This window comes from Ranitomeya variabilis, chromosome 4, assembly GCF_051348905.1.
Source record: "Ranitomeya variabilis isolate aRanVar5 chromosome 4, aRanVar5.hap1, whole genome shotgun sequence".
In the NCBI taxonomy this organism is placed as follows: Eukaryota; Metazoa; Chordata; class Amphibia; order Anura; family Dendrobatidae; genus Ranitomeya; species Ranitomeya variabilis.
Window position 1 is genome coordinate 440381322 of NC_135235.1, and position 17233 is coordinate 440398554.

Consider the following 17233-nt stretch of genomic DNA (forward strand, 5'->3'; position numbering starts at 1 on the left):
AAGATGGCGCACAGCTCCCCGTCATGTGCTCGCTTCGCCCCCGTTACTCCCGGCTGTCATGCTCTCCGCAGCCACTTCTGCAGGTCTCTCCTCACTTCCGCCTCCTCAGCTTGCTGTCACTGAGGCTTGAGGGACGCCTGGTCTCGTCATACCGCCTCGCCTTCACTGTATAATGTGCGATTCCTAAAGGAGCCCGTGTGACGCCTCAATGATGTCGCACCCGCATCAGTGTCATTATAAAAAATACATACTATAGGCTACATGTCGTTCAGAGAGGAATCCGCCATGTGCAGACAGATGTAGTACCCGTACTGGGCCATTAGGGGGAGACATGGCAAGAGGCAGGCGGCGCTTTCTAAGTTCCGACTTCCCGCAAGCAGGCACACAGATCAGAGATCAGCTGCCCAGCAGTGAGCCCTGAGGCACGCTGGGTATACAGAAGCCTGCTCGCGTGGCATGCCGGGCACTGTAGTTTGCTGCAGGAAGGCGGAAGTGCAGTGCCTCTGCTGGCTCTGACCATGGAGCAGTGAGTAGCGCACTGTTGGTTTTAGCAGCAGCCCAGGACCAGGACATCGGTGAGTTGTCAGTCCCCCGCCCCTTCCAGCAGACCCCTGTAGTACAGTGTGTGCACGGTGCAGGCAGTGATGCTCCATACATGTCAGTGACAGAGCCGTGCCCTCGTAGTTGTGAGCAGGAAGCTGGTGACCTGTTCTGTGTCGTGTTGGGGCCATGTCATCTCCATTCTTACCCCTTAGTGTCTGATTGCTGGTGTCTCCAGGCAGTAGGAATGCGGGCACAGCTGTAACAGGGTGGTATGTCAGGTACTTTGCATCCTCGGAGACCCCCAGGTCTCCATAAAGGGTCTCTGCAGCCCCCTGGCTTATTCTTGCAGACAAGTCTGATTTCAATCTGAGTCATAGGTCAAACTCGCCAATGCAAGTCTAGGGTCTGTGAAAAAATAGGACAGCACTCGGATGCCATCAGACGGACGCATTTTCACAGACTGCTTGATAGGAGAAGCTTGGAAACCTCCAGCCGTTTTATACACACAAGAAAAAGCCTGATTGTAAAACCTGGCCCACTAATCAATCTTCTCTGAAAATCTGACCCTACACAATCATGAAAAGTGGTCAGTTCTTTACGTACCAGAGAAGTCCCTGACATCTGAGTGAGGCCTTGCAGTCTAAGTGGTGGTGATTTCATGAAAACACGTGTCCACAGTGCGCTGCTTAATGTTTTTGTTGCATTTTATTCCTAAAGTCTTCCATGGGGAACTGAATGAATGCATGAAACAAGCACAATAGCTTTTTTTAAGTTGCCCAGCGATCTCTGTATTTTATCCGCCAGCAGTGATATCCTGATGCAAACAAATGACCGCTGCCATGTACACCTCCTGGGGTCACCACTACAGCCCTCGCACAGGTGTGCACCTCTGGGGTCACCACTGCAGCCCTCACAGGTGTGCACCTCTGGGGTCACCACTGCAGCCCTCGCACAGGTGTGCACCTCTGGGGTCACCACTGCAGCCCTCGCACAGGTGTGCACCTCTGGGGTCACCACTGCAGCCCTCGCACAGGTGTGCACCTCTGGGGTCACCACTGCAGCCCTCGCACAGGTGTGCACCTCTGGGGTCACCACTGCAGCCCACGCACAGGTGTGCACCTCTGGGGTCACCACTGCAGCCCTCGCACAGGTGTGCACCTCTGGGGTCACCACTGCAGCCCTCGCACAGGTGTGCACCTCTGGGGTCACCACTGCAGCCCTCGCACAGGTGTGCACCTCTGGGGTCACCACTGCAGCCCTCGCACAGGTGTGCACCTCTGGGGTCACCACTGCAGCCCTCGCACAGGTGTGCACCTCTGGGGTCACCACTGCAGCCCTCGCACAGGTGTGCACCTCTGGGGTCACCACTGCAGCCCTCGCACAGGTGTGCACCTCTGGGGTCACCACTGCAGCCCTCGCACAGGTCACCACGGCAGCCCTCATATGTTTATGAAACAGAGACCGAGACACAGCGCTGTAGGAACAGCAGGAAATCAGCAAGGTTTGTATTACTCAGTGATTTTTACTCTTCAAAGCTTTTGGTTACAGAATTAAACCTAATTAAAATTTGAGGGGCTGGAAAACCATTTTTCTGTTTTGCAGATCTGAAAAGTGAGAGCGCTGTATTCCTCAAAAGTTGTATAGCTCTGCCAATGAACACTGCCAGGTTGTGCCAGGCATTACTGTTTACTATCAGATACCATCGCCAACTAGGTTGGCCTTTTTGATTAGATTAACCCCTGACTGTTCCCAAGATTATACAGCCAGGGAGGGGGAACATATCAAAGCATAAAGAGCTCAGTGATTACATCAAGAAATTTACATCCTGGCCAAGATGTCCTTCTTTTTACTAATAATGGTAAATACACATGTCATTGTTTGGTCTGAACTCCACTAAAGTTCTGTAGATTTCTTAGGTGATTGGGAAAGACAAATGGGATTAGCTATTCACAAGTGCTTTATCTCCGCAAGTTATCAGGTAACAGACTGGGCTGGTGCCTCTGACACAATGACATGAAAGGGTGACACTCCCTGAAATGTGTGGTATGGAGATCCGTGTTTACTTGATAAACAAGTTTTTAGACTACACCTAGTGATATCATACAAGGTGTTGTAATATGGAATATCGAACAAAAGGCAAAGAGAATACGTGCCATAAAAATTATATTTTATTAAGTGTATATATAAAAACAATATTAAAAATGCAGAGAAAATGCCAAATAGAAAGTGCAGGAGAAGAGCCTGCTTAATATTAGACCACAGTAGAGCTACAGGCAAACCTGTATAGATATAAATGCTAAGATTAGACCATGTTTGTTAAAGTGCATCAAGTATATGGTGCTTCAAAAAAAGCGTGCATGCCAATACAAAAGACAGAATAAGGGTAAAGACTTGCATGATCTGAACAGGGTGTGATAACGGTTCTCCCACCACTCCAACGCACGTTTCATGAGATGACATTCTCCGGAGATGTTGTAATAGCAGACTAACCAGACCTTGGTGGTATGTAACTGAGCACCCCAATAGAAAGCATAGTGTTTTAACATCTAATTATTTAACCCTGCACATGAGGGTCTCTATACACGGACAATAACTTGCCAATCCCATCTTTTATGCATCCTATAAAATTATCACCAGCACACCTGGCAACAATATGCAGCCTGTATGGCCACGAAATGATCTTATTAATGATTGTTGATCATACAGCTTGCATTGATCCATGCCTAACAATAATGGACTTGATATGCAGTTGATTAGTCCCATGTAAATGGGGGGATGGGACTGTTCCTATATAGCCTCTAAGGCCTCAATCAGACATGTTTTGTAATGTATAGAACACGTACCCATTATAGTCTATAGTGCTACTTACCGTACAGACCAAAAGTTTGGACTCACCTCATTTAAAGATTTTTCTGTATTTTCATGACTATGAAAATTTTACATTCACACTGAAGGCATCAAAACTATGAATTGACACATGTGGAATTATATACTAAACAAAATATGTCTTATATTCTAGGTTCTTCAAAGTAGCCACCATTTGCTTTGATGACTGCTTTGCACACTTGGCTTTCTCTTTATGAGCTTCAAGACATAGTCACCGGGAATGGTCTTCCAACAATCTTGAAGGAGTTCCCAAAGATGTTTAGCACTTGTTGGCCCTTTTGCCTTCACTCTGCGGTCCAGCTCACCCCAAACCATCTCGATTGAGTTCAGGTCTGGTGACTGTGGAGGCCCGGTCATCTGGCGTAGCACCCCATCACTCTCCTTCTTGGTCAAATAGCCCTTACACAGCCTGGAGGTGTTTGGGGTCATTGTCCTGTTGAAAAATAAATGATGGTCCAACTAAACGCAAACCGGATGGAATACCATGCCGCTGCAAGATGCTGTGGTAGACATGCTGGTTCAGTATGCCTTCAATTTTGAATATATCCCCAACAGTATCACCAGCAAAGCACCCCCACACCATCACACCTCCTCCTCCATGCTTCACGGTGGGAACCAGGCATGTAGAGTCCATCCGTTCACCTTTTCTTCGTTGCACAAAAACACGGTGGTTGGAACCAAAGATCTCAAATTTGGACTCATGAGACCAAAGCACAGATTTCCACTAGTCTAATGTCTGTCCATTCCATGTGTTCTTTAGCCCAAACAAGTCTCTTCTGCTTGTTGCCTGTCCTTAGCAGTGGTTTCCTAGCAGCTATTTTACCATGAAGGCCTGCTGTACAAAGTCTCCTCTTAACAGTTGTTGTAGAGATGTGTCTGTTGCTAGAACTCTGTGTGGCATTGACCCGGTCTCTAATCTAAGCTGCTGTTAACCTGCGATTCCTGAGGCTGGTGACTCGGATAAACTTCTCCTCAGAAGCAGAGGTGACTCTTGGTCTTCCTTTCCTGGGGCGGTCCTCATGTGAGCCAGTTTCTTTGTAGCGCTTGATGGTTTTTGCCACTGCACTTAGGGGCACTTTCAAAGTTTTCCCAATTTTTCGGACTCACTGACCTTTATTTCTTAAAGTAATGATGGGCACTCGTTTTTCTTTACTTAGCTGCTTTTTTCTTGCCATAATACAAATTCTAACGGTCTATTCAGTAGGACTATCAGCTGTGTATCCACCAGACTTCTGTACAACACAACTGATGGTCCCAACCCCATTTATAAGACAAGAAATCCCACTTATTAAACCTGACAGGGCACACCTCTGAAGTGAAAACCATTCCCGGTGACTACCTTTTGAAGCTCATCAAGAGAATGCCAAGAGTGTGCAAAGCAGTCATCAAAGCAAAAGGTGGATACTTTGAAGAACCTAGAATATAAGACATAATTTCAGTTGTTTCACACTTTTTTGTTAAGTATATAATTCCACATGTGTTAATTCATAGTTTTGATGCCTTCAGTGTGAATGTACAATTGTCATAGTCATGAAAATACAGAAAAATCTTTAAATGAGAAGGTGTGTCCAAACTTTTGGTGTATACTGTATGTGTCCTTGTTTTTTCACGGATCGTGTGTCCGTGCAAAACTCATGTGGATGTCCTTTTTTTTTCTCCGGTGTCACGAATGAAAGGGGCCCATACAAGTTTATTAGTATGAAAAACATGTACAGCGCATTGATGGCATCCATGTGCTGTCGTGTTTAAAGCGGTTGATCAGGACTTTTTTGACTTTATATTATGAGCATAAAAACCAACAGGCTACTACCTGCCTGTTCTATCCATTGCTGGCTCCACGTCAACAGAGCAGCTCTTCTTCTAGACTTCTCTGTCGACAGAGCATAACTGCGGACATCATGCTCATTGACAGCCAGCTCTCTGCATTAGGCAGCAGGGATTTGGCTGTCAGTCCCCATGATGTTGGCAGTCACACCCTGTCAACAGAGCGGAAGAGAAGCTGCAAAATCGCCAGCAGGAGCGTTCTGTAACCGCTCTGTATCGGAAGAGATATCAGCGCTGGGCACAACAGGCAGGTAACTAGTAACTTCTGTTCCTGCCTGTTAGTTCTTAGGCCCATGGTAAAAATAAATAAATAAATAGTCTTGGATAGCCCCTTTAACAATGAAAATATAGGAGAAACTCTGTAATGTATTTATCCATCCATGAAAAATACAGGTTACAAAAACAAACACATGGACCGTAAGCTGCTGACACATTGATCCAAAACACTGTTGATCCCGGTATTATTTTTTCACATACATGTTTAAACACGGATATATGAGCGAGGCCTGATGCATACTTGGCATGTAGCAGACGTCGGGAAACTACAGCTTTGGGACAGAGCCGGGACACCATCATACTGTTTAGTTGTTGCCACCGAATGGGGCCCATGAGATAAGTATTATTATTAAATCAATCTGAGCAGCTTGTAAACATAATGACAACCCATTTACGTGTGTTGAGAAGGTCGTATTGTTTGTTATAACTTGTAATTTTCTTGTCATTAATCTTGGATTCTTTGCTACTAAGGTCCTGACTTGCAACACAGATGCCTTATGAATCCCTACACACTACTGGAATGTAAAGAGTCTATGAGCCCCCTGCGGATCAGTGTGGGTGGGCTTCCTGTTCTGGCCTCCATGACAAAGACTGCAGACCCCCGTTTCAGGCCACGCTGGCGTGCCATTGTAGTGTCCTTATTGGGCTTAGCGTTGTTGCTGCTGCTGCTCTACTTTCATCCATCTTCAAGCCCAAAGACTGCATTACCGAATGCTCACAATTGGAAGATCATTCAGCCTTTAGCTGGGGAACTCTATAATGACACGTACCCACTTTCTCCACCCCTGAAGACCCCTGATGGACTCCGCTACCAAATCGCAGTTATTGCAGACTTAGACACTGACTCTCGCAGCTCCAAAGACCATACTTGGTTCAGCTATCTTAAGAAAGGTCACCTAACACTGTTCAATAGTGGTGACCAAGTTACGGTAGAATGGGAGAAGGAAAATATTGTCCTGCAAACGCACCTGGCAGAAAAAGGGAGAGGAATGGAACTGTCCGAGCTAATAGTGTTTAATGGAAAGCTGTATTCGGTGGATGATCGTACGGGGGTCATTTACAGGTTGGATGGCAACAAAGCTGTACCGTGGGTCATACTGACAGACGGAGATGGCACCGTGGATAAAGGTGAGGGATGGTTAGAGAAGACCTCTGCCATATGAATGCTTTAGGTTAAATTCACACTTGACGTTTTTGTTGCGTTTTTTTTTTTTTTCAGCTACGTTTTACAGTACCAGCAAAGCCTATGAGATTTTAGAAATCTCGTGCACACACATTGTTTTTGGTGTTTTTTTGTCATCAGTACTTTGTGCTTAGCATGTCACTTCTTTCAGCGTTTTTTCTTGTTTTTCACCCATTAAAGTGAATGAAAAAACACACCAAAACCTGTGTTTTTGCCGCAGCTCCTTTCCTGCAAAAAAATCAGGTTTTATTGCAGAAAAAAAGCAGCAAAAACGCCCAGTGTGAACTTAGCCTTAAGCTTCCCATCTATTACATGTCAGCACCCTTATTTCCTCGTATAGCATCACAGCAGTACACATGACACTTGTTCTGACCGGCTCCATACACTTAAGGCCCCGTCTCACATAGCGATTTACCAACGATCACGACCAGCGATACGACCTGGCCGTGATCGTTGGTAAGTCGTTGTGTGGTCGCTGGGGAGCTGTCACACAGACAGCTCTCTCCAGCGACCAACGATCAGGGGAACGACTTCGGCATCGTTGAAACTGTCTTCAACGATGCTGAAGTCCCCCTGCAGCACCCGGGTAACCAGGGTAAACATCGGGTTACTAAGCGCAGGGCCGCGCTTAGTAACCCGATGTTTACCCTGGTTACCAAAAAAAACAAACAGTACATACTCGCCTTTCGGTGTCCGTCAGGTCCCTTGCCGTCTGCTTCCTGCTCTGACTGAGCCGCCGTACACTGAGAGCAGAGCGCAGCGGTGACGTCACTGCTGTGCTCTCACTTCTCACTGTACGGCGGCACTCAGAGCAGGAAGCAGACGGCAAGGGACCTGACGGACACCGAAAGGCGAGTATGTACTGTTTGTTTTTTTTGGTAACCAGGGTAAACATCGGGTTACTAAGCGCGGCCCTGCGCTTAGTAACCCGATGTTTACCCTGGTTACCAGTGAAGACATCGCTGGATCGGTGTCACACACACCGATTCAGCGATGTCAGCGGAACCTCAACGACCAAAAAAAGGTCCAGGCCATTCCGACACGACCAGCGATCTCACAGCAGGGGCCTGATCGCTGGTACGTGTCACACATAGCGAGATCGCTACTGAGGTCGCTGTTGCGTCACAAAACTAGTGACTCAGCAGCGATCTCGCTAGCGATCTCGCTATGTGAGACGGGGCCTTTAGGGCTGGCTACATTATTTGCCAAGTATGTGATGTATGCGTAAATGCCATCAAATAATGAATGCATCTAAGGGTATGTGCACACGTTGCAGATTTGCCTGTGGATTTTTCCGCAGCGGATTTGTGAAAACCGCAGGTAAAAGGCACTGTGTTTTACCTGCGGATTTCCTGCGGAATTTTACCGTGTTTTTTGTGCGGATTCCACTGCGGTTTTACACCTGCGGTTTTCTATTATGGAGCAGGTGTAAAACCGCTGTGGATTCCGCACAAAGAATTGACATGCTGCGGAATGTAAACAGCTGCGTTTCCACGCGTTTTTTTCCGCAGCAGGGGCACTGCGGATTGCGTTTCCCATAGGTTTACATTGCACTGTAAACGCATGGGAAACTGCTGCGGACCCGCAGCTGCGGATCCGCAGCAAAATCCGCAGCGTAATCCACAGCGTGTGAACATAGCCTTATACTTTTTGAAGCTTTTGTGTAACACTTGTACTAACAGGTTAATTTTACATTTACTGTTTTTATAGGTGGTCTCAGTTTTCATGTAAGTCAAGCTTAAAGTGATATTCCCAATTCAAATTAATTGACTGTTGTGGAGAGATCACGGAACCTGGGCTGCGCTTGCGGAAATTAAGAATAGAGGTTTTTATTAACCGACGTGTTTCGGAGCCATATTGTCACCTTTTTCAAGGCATAGCCAAGGTACCGTGATTTCTCCACTAAAGTGAATTGCTACCTGGAAGCATCACCCCATATGAGCACTACCATCACTCTCACAGTTCCCTTGTGTTGTCCTATTGACCGCTTCTGTCCTAACCAGACCTCAGCAATTTAAATTAATGACATATTGCTATGTCCTGTCATAACTCTATAATTGAAGCGGGTCTGGCTTCTCGGAACCCACACTGATTTTGATAATTAAGGGGCTGCAGCACTGCTATGGTGCAGAGTCACCTTGATTAGTATAGAGTGTTGCCCTTTGCACCTTACTTAAATGGCGCTGACAACAGTCCCCTGCACGGCCTGGTGGTCATAAATGCCTCTTATTAGGAATAGGTCATCAATATCAGATTATATCAGCTATAGAGCCATCCTTATTCAGGATATGTAAGGTCGGATGTGCCGTACCCGGCCACAGTCCGTATATAGTGTACGAAGCTATGAATCTCCGCAACTGATCACATCTGCCAGTACTGGGAACAGCTGATCAGTGGGAGTGCAAAGTGTCAGACCTTACTGACCTGGTAGCGATGACCTATTTTAAGGATTGGCCATCACTACTGGACAACCACTTTAATTGGTTTATACTGAAGAGTTACACAACTTATAATTCAATTTCAACTTTTTGATATCTCATTATTTTGTTAATTTTCATATTCCATTTAGACCTAATATATTGTCTGGGCAGTCCTCTAAATGCCTTAATTCATATAAAGTATCACCATTGCCCAACAGTCTTGTTCTTAAGGGCTTGTTCACGCTGCACTTTTGCAGTATTTTGTTTGTGTGGTTTTTCCGCTGAAAAAAAATGCTGCACTTTGCAGCAGCTGCAAAGTGAATAAGATTTCTCAAATCTCATGCACATGCTGCTAATTTTTTCCTCGCGGATGTGACCCATCAAAGCGATTTTTTTTTTTTTTTTTTTTTTTTTTTTTTTTTTTTTTTTTTTTTTCCCTTTTCAGATCTGCAGCATGTTAATGTCTTTGTATTTTTCAGTGTTTTCATTCAATTGAATAGGGAAAAGTCGCATTAAAAAAATCATATTTTATGCAGCATTTTTCTTCCATCTCTCTGGTTTTTGCTGCTGAAAATTGTGTGCAAATACTTAATGTGTGCACATACCCTGGGTAGTTTGATCAGTATTTTTGCTAAATCCACTTCCCTGCGAACTCTATCCACAGGTTGTCTCATAAGGTGTCTCCACAGAATGCGGCGACATAAAGGCCTCTCTCCGCTGTGTCCATGTACTCACCCAGTGTGCCCATGTACTCACTGTGAGACAGTGCATATATGCATGGGTCGCTATGTGTCCCCCAGAATGCGCACATAAGCGTATTGAGGCTACGGGAGTGCATTGCAGTCACAGGCATAGCTGTAATTGCAATGCAGAATAAAAGTAAGGCCGGGATCACACATACGCAAAATACGGCCGAGTCTCGCAGGTGAAAACCCAGCTCTGGAGCCTGCACTCCAAAGCGGAGCGTGCAGCTCCATGTGTTGCTGTGCGGCTGCACACTCCGCTCCGGAGTGCCGGCACCAGAGCTGGGTTTTCACCCGCGAGACTCGGCTGTATCTCGCGTGTGTGTGATCCCGGCCTAAGTGTTGGTCTTGGGCAAGCTATTTGTCCAAGGCAGATTTAAGAAAACCCTGCACAGGCTTTTATTTTTAAAATGGACTACAGGATGGTAGTGGGGCGGTCCGTTTCCTCCCGGCCAGGTCTTGCAAGTGGCCCATGGCCACTGGTTCCTTGCAAAAACTCTGCAGCAAAGGGTTGGGTGTGTCAGTTTGGAGTTTGCAACTTACAGAGCAGACGGCTCTGCAAAAGCTCAGTCTGTGTGAGGTAACACAGAGCTAAGCAGAGCAAACTCCTGGCACTCTGCAGTGTGATACAGAGGTGCAGTCGCCCGCAGCAACCAGTCTCATATATGGACTATCTTGTTTCCCAGCTGCGATCTGGAGGATACCATTTGTTTTGTTTGTGAGTATGTTGATCATTAAAAGAGATTTTGTTTTGAACTTTTCCTGGGTCACTGCCTCATCACTGCACAGTGTGGACACCGCTGCACTACATCACCTAGTGTGCCCTTTGCTGGTGGGTCCTACATTTAAGCAGCCTACTAAGTAGAATCCTGTATAGTACTATGGGGTGTCACTATTTTGTTTGGTGTTTTACTTAGTATATACTTAACCTATATGCTGATCAAGTCCAAATATAGCTATAGGGTACCGTCACACAGTGCAATTTTGATCGCTACGACGGCACGATCCGTGACGTCGCTGCGATCGTATGATTATCGCTCCAGCGTCGTAGACTGCGGTCACACGTTGCAATCACGGCGCTGGAGCGATGCTGAAGTCCCCGGGTAACCAGGGTAAACATCGGGTAACTAAGCGCAGGGCCGCGCTTAGTAACCCGATGTTTACCGTGGTTACCAGCGTAAAAGTAAAAAAAACAAACCGTACATGCTCACCATCTGATGTCCGTCCGGTCCCTTGCCGTCCGCTTCCTGCTCTGACAGATCTGGCCGTACAGTGAGAGCAGAGTGCAGCGGTGACGTCACCGCTGTGATCTGCTCTCACTTTCCGGCCGGATCTGTCAGAGCAGGAAGCGGACAGCAAGGGACCGGACGGACATCAGATGGTGAGCATGTACGGTTTGTTTTTTTTTACTTTTACGCTGGTAACCACGGTAAACATCGGGTTACTAAGCGCGGCCCTGCGCTTAGTTACCCGATGTTTACCCTGGTTACCAGCGAACGCATCGCTGGATCGCTGTCACACACAACGATCCAGCGATGTCAGCGGGTGATCAAGCGACGAAAGAAAGTTCCAAACGATCTGCTACGACGTACGATTCTCAGCAGGATCCCTGATCGCTGCTGCGTGTCAGACACTGCGATATCGTAACAATATCGCTAGAACGTCACGAATCGTACCGTCGTAGCGATCAAAATTGCACTGTGTGACGGTACCCATAGCATAAGGGTATGTGCACACGTTGCGGATTTGGCCCTGTGGATCTACAGCAGTTTTCCATGCGTTGTACAATACCATGTAAACCTATGGAAAACCAAATCCGCAGTGCACATGCTGTGGAAAATTCCGCGCAGAAACGCAGCGGTTTATTTTCCGCAGCATGTCAATTCTTTGTGCGGATTCTGCAGCATTTTACACCTGCTCCTCAATAGGAATCCGCAGGAGGAATCCGCAGGTAAAACGCAGGGCCTTTTACCTGCGGATTCTTCAGAATTCGCGCAGAAAAATCCGCAATGGAATCTGCAACGTGTGCACATACCCTTAATGTGTTTTTTGTTGTTTTTTGTATTGTACATACAAACCCTTATATTTTGTCTTTTTAACATTGAAGGTTTTAAAGCTGAATGGCTTGCGGTAAAGGATGAACTCTTGTATGTCGGGGGTTTGGGAAAGGAATGGACGACCACTACTGGCAAGGTGCTGAATGAAAACCCTGAATGGATAAAAGTAATAGGACCCCATGGTGACGTTCGCCACCAAAACTGGGTTCCCAACTACAAGTTGTTACGGGAGGCTGCTGGAATAAAGCCCCCAGGTAAAGGAGTGTATACAGACATGGCTGACTCTGATATTCTAGGTTCATAATAGGGTTTCACTATATTGTCTCAAAACAGTAGGCAACAAATGCAAATTTCTTGGTGTGCAGTTTTTTTGTTTTTTTTAACACTTTCATCCCTCCTCTACCAAATTTGATACTATGTATTTAGTTGGTTGTGTACTCTGGCTATCCAGAAAACCTATATTCATTCACCAGACTAGTGAAGCTTAATGGAGTTGTCTGGTCTTCTAATGAAAGTCTACAGTCACTCTCTGGGACTATAGCACAATGTCAGGAATCTCGGGTGTCGCTGCCGAGACTGGGCTGACACGTGTCGAATAGATGTGCTCCACCTACCTCAATATAAGTGAATTGCGCAAGGTCTAATCGGAACTTGGCTAGAGGTTCACCTGAAAATCCTAAAAGGATGCGGTACACATGCTGTAAGGATTCCGAGGTGTGCTGTTACATACAGTGACTGCAGACCTTCACCACAAGACCGGATAACCCATATAATCCTTACTCCTGCCAACGTGTCTGGTAGTGGTGTGCGTTACATCAACACAGCCAACGCATTGCCATAGTGAACATAGGATTGTGTCCATGCAACAAAGGATAGGTGATATGTATACACCACACATTATCCACGTACAGGCCTTTCCTTCTATGTTGTACGACTTAACGGCTGAACTGTTGGCCCTAAACATTAACACGTCATAATAATCACAATTTACTGATGAAATATTAAAAACAGACTTGTGGCAAACATAGGATACCATAGGAACAACTAAATTTAATAATTCATGTTGCCCAACATTTTTTTTTTGTCAAAATCGTCCTAAGGGTATGTGTATACTGAGGGCCAGATCATCAGCGCTTTTATGCCAGTATTCTGGTGTAAAAAGATGCATAATGTTGGCACAACTGGAGGCTTCAATAAAATGATGCTACTTTTGGCATTGTCAGACAAAGTGGTGCAGGAATGGGGTGTAAGGAGGCGCACACAGGGACTGGAGTAGGCAGTTGTGGCGTGACGCACGCCGCTCATTGTATATGCCTCTTCATGAATCATGAGCTGACTCCAGACCATCTCCTCATCAAGACCAATGTGTGTCTTTATGATGAGTTTGTTAGACCAGAAATTCTCAAAAATCTTGGAGTCTCTGCTCCAAAGACTCAATAAAAAAGAATGTGCACGTACCCTGACGGTATGTGCACACACTGTTTATTGTAGATGCTGGCATACTTGCACAATTTCAGGTAATACACCACTGGCGTTTTCCTAAAGTATCCTTTCGAACTTCTGTAGCAGTGGCTTTGCCGCCATCTTGTTTTTATATTTTACACTAATATATACATATATATGTGAGTGCTTCGTGGCTTTCGAAGTCTGAAGTGGTTATAAGAAGTAACAAAAGACTGAACATATGAACAGCAACTCATTTTTACATTGCAGTGCATACAGTGCCTAAAAGTAGTATTCAACCCCCTGCAGATTTAGCAGGTTTAATAAGATGCAAATAAGTTAGAGCCTTCAAACAAGAGCAGGATTTATTAACAGATGCATAAATCTTACAAACCAAAAAGTTTTGTTGCTCAGTTAAATTTTTATAAATTTTAAACATAAAAGTGTGGGTCAATTATTATTCAACCCCTAGGTTTAATATTTTGTGGAATAACCTTTGTTTGCAATTACAGCTAATAATCGTCTTTTATAAGACCTGATCAGGCTGGCACAGGTCTCTGGAGTTATCTTGGCCCACTCCTCCATGCAGATCTTCTCCAAGTTATCTAGGTTCTTTGGGTGTCTCGTGGACTTTAATCTTGAGCTCCTTCCACAAGTTTTTAATTGGGTTAAGGTCAGGAGACTGACTAGGCCACTGCAACACCTTGATTTTTTGCCTCTTGAACCAGGCCTTGGTTTTCTTGGCTGTGTGCTTTGGGTCGTTGTCTTGTTGGAAGATGAAATGACGACCCATCTTAAGATCCTTGATGGAGGAGCGGAGGTTCTTGGCCAAAATCTCCAGGTAGGCCGTGCTATCCATCTTCCCATGGATGCGGACCAGATGGCCAGGCCCCTTGGCTGAGAAACAGCCCCACAGCATGATGCTGCCACCACCATGCTTGACTGTAGGGATGGTATTCTTGGGGTCGTATGCAGTGCCATCCAGTCTCCAAACGTCACGTGTGTGGTTGGCACCAAAGATCTCGATCTTGGTCTCATCAGACCAGAGAACCTTGAACCAGTCAGTCTCAGAGTCCTCCAAGTGATCATGAGCAAACTGTAGACGAGCCTTGACATGACGCTTTGAAAGTAAAGGTACCTTACGGGCTCATCTGGAACGGAGACCATTGCGGTGGAGTACGTTACTTATGGTATTGACAGAAACCAATGTCCCCACTGCCATGAGATCTTCCCGGAGCTCCTTCCTTGTTGTCCTTGGGTTAGCCTTGATTCTTCGGACAAGCCTGGCCTTGGCACGGGAGGAAACTTTCAAAGGCTGTCCAGGCTATGGAAGGCTAACAGTAGTTCCATAAGCCTTCCACTTCCGGATGATGCTCCCAACAGTGGAGACAGGTAGGCCCAACTCCTTGGAAAGGGTTTTGTACCCCTTGCCAGCCTTGTGACCCTCCGCGATCTTGTCTCTGATGGCCTTGGAATGCTCCTTTGTCTTTCCCATGTTGACCATGTTTGAGTGCTGTTCACAAGTTTGGGGAGGGTCTTAAATAGTCAGAAAAGGCTGGAAAAAGAGATAATTAATCCAAACATGTGAAGCTCATTGTTCTTTGTGCCTGAACTACTTCTTAATACTTTAGGGGAACCAAACAGAATTTTGGTGGGTTGAGGGGTTGAATAATAAATGACCCTCTGAAAAAACTTTTCCCAATTTAAAAAAAAAATAAACAAAGAAATAATTCTTTTTTGCTGCAGTGCATTTCACACTTCCAGGCTGATCTACAGTCCAAATGTCACAATGCCAAGTTAATTCCAAATGTGTAAACCTGCTAAATCTGCAGGGGGTTGAATACTACTTGTAGGCACTGTATGTTCATTTTTATTTTTTTCATTTTTTGTTATTTTTATTTTTTTTTACTTTTTCAGGTGTGTTCCAGGTAGAGTCTGCCTGAAAAACACTACGTTCACTACCCTAAGGCCAGATTCACACATCAGACATTGCGTTCTGTACCAAGTGTGGGTCTGTGATTTGAACTTTTGTAAAAATACCTGGTGGAAAAAAAGAAAGTGCATGTCACGTCTTTGCAGCGGATCTTGAAGGAAACCTATCCAGACTAGGCACTGTCCAATCAAAAGGCTGCAAACAACACTTTATGAAAAAAAAAAAAAAAGCTCCTCCATGATTTTCCCAAAGAAAAGGCGTTTCCTAAAGCAATTTCCACTAGAAAACTGTTTTTGACCACTTCAAAATAACTGTGTGCCTATATAAAAACCTAAGGTCTCATTCAGAAATCCATGAATCACAAACATGATATTCAAGATTAATACACGTACCCATCAAAACCTATGGTACTATTCATCACTTTTTTTGTTTTCAGAACTAAATCTCACATTCAAGTCTATGGGTCTGTGAAAAACATGTACAGTATACAGATGACATCCATATGCAGTTTGTGATTAAAGGAAATCAGTCACTGTTTTCTTTTCCCACCTTTTCTTGGAGTAGCATAATGTAGAGACATAGACCCTGATTCCAGCAGTGTGTCATTTACTGGGCTTCTTGCTGCAGTTTTGATTATTTCCTGATGATAAAACTTAAAATCTAGGTCTAGTGATAAAATTAATCAATAAACTTGCTGTCTTGTAGTCCTCCGAATTCATGAGCTCGGTTAAACCTCGCTCCCACCACTCATTAACAACTTGCTGCCTGTGCAGTGGACACAGAAGGCTGTTAATCAGTGGTGGGAGCGGGGTTATATGAAGATTAGCATTTAGAGAACTGGCAGATCTGCATCATGAAGCTCTCAGATGACAGGTTTCCTTAAAAAAAACTGCATAGCTTCTACTACCCAATGCACTGTTAATCATACTGTATGGAAAAATCACGAATGGTAAAAACTGAACATAGACCAAACACTGGTAAAATAAACAGGTTTTTTTCATATCTGAAAACTCCCAAACATCCAAATGAGGCCCAGTATGTTTTGGGTGGTCTTTCCGACACTACTGATCTTTCTCTCTGGATATTTGCTGCTGTTCACTGTATTTCACACATTTTTTTTATCCACAGGTTACTTGATCCATGAGTCTGTAGCATGGAGTGACTCACTACATAGCTGGTTTTTCCTACCACGCCGCGCCAGTAGGGAAAGGTACAGTGAGAAAGAGGATGAACAGCGTGGTACAAACATCCTTCTGCGAGCCTCTCCTGACTTCTCCAGCATAAAACTATCTCATGTGGGAACACAGAATCCAACGCATGGATTCTCCTCATTCAAATTCATCCCGGGCACAGATGATCAGATCATTGTCGCTCTGAAATCTGAAGAAAACAATGGTGAAGTTGCCACATACATCACAGTTTTTATTTTGGATGGCCGAGTCCTATTACACGAGACAAAGATTGGTGACGTTAAGTATGAAGGAATTGAATTTATCTGATTTTTTTTTTTTCGTTCTGATTAAAATCTTGAAAACAAAATCTTACAGATGTCATTTTGCGATTACTGATTATTATTTATAAGATCATGATTGCCGGAGATTACAAAGAATCCAATGTGCAGAATGTATCTCAGAAATGCCAAACGGTGTCTGTCTTTTTAATAAAAGAAAAAATATTTTTACTAAGTGTTTTGTTACTTTGGATTAGTGCATGAAGTTGCATGTGTTCTTGATGTGTTCTGTTCACAGTATTGTCTTGAATTTCCAGCTATATCCTATATCATATTCCTTTTTATAAAAGGGGTTATCCAGGACTTTTCTTGTTTTTTTTGTTATGAGGTTAAGAACTTACTGCCAGATAGTTGCCAACTACCTGTCTGTTCTCCCTGGCGCATCTCTCCACTGGCTCAGATCGGACACTGACCA

At 44.9% G+C, this 17233-nt stretch overlaps 2 protein-coding genes across 3 annotated transcripts in view; one reads left to right on the forward strand and one right to left on the reverse strand.

The window, feature by feature from the left end:
- Positions 1 to 290, reverse strand: part of ENGASE (endo-beta-N-acetylglucosaminidase) — a 105636-nt gene extending 105346 nt beyond the window's left edge. The window contains exon 1 of the mRNA XM_077251461.1: positions 252 to 290. The gene's annotated coding sequence lies outside the window, so the exon portion shown is untranslated. The remainder of the gene's footprint in view (positions 1 to 251) is intronic.
- Positions 44 to 16989, forward strand: CANT1 (calcium activated nucleotidase 1). 2 transcript variants are annotated; one of them, XM_077251462.1, is made up of 4 exons: positions 44 to 83; positions 6001 to 6657; positions 11983 to 12186; positions 16437 to 16989. In XM_077251462.1, exons 1-4 carry the CDS (start codon positions 59 to 61, stop codon positions 16805 to 16807), a joined length of 1257 nt encoding a protein of 418 aa, XP_077107577.1. In that variant the 5' UTR covers positions 44 to 58; the 3' UTR covers positions 16808 to 16989. The 2 variants fall into 2 exon arrangements, with proteins under 2 accessions (XP_077107577.1, XP_077107578.1); XM_077251463.1 differs by lacking the exon at positions 44 to 83 and adding an exon at positions 383 to 575.
- The last annotated feature ends 244 nt before the right edge of the window (positions 16990 to 17233 follow it).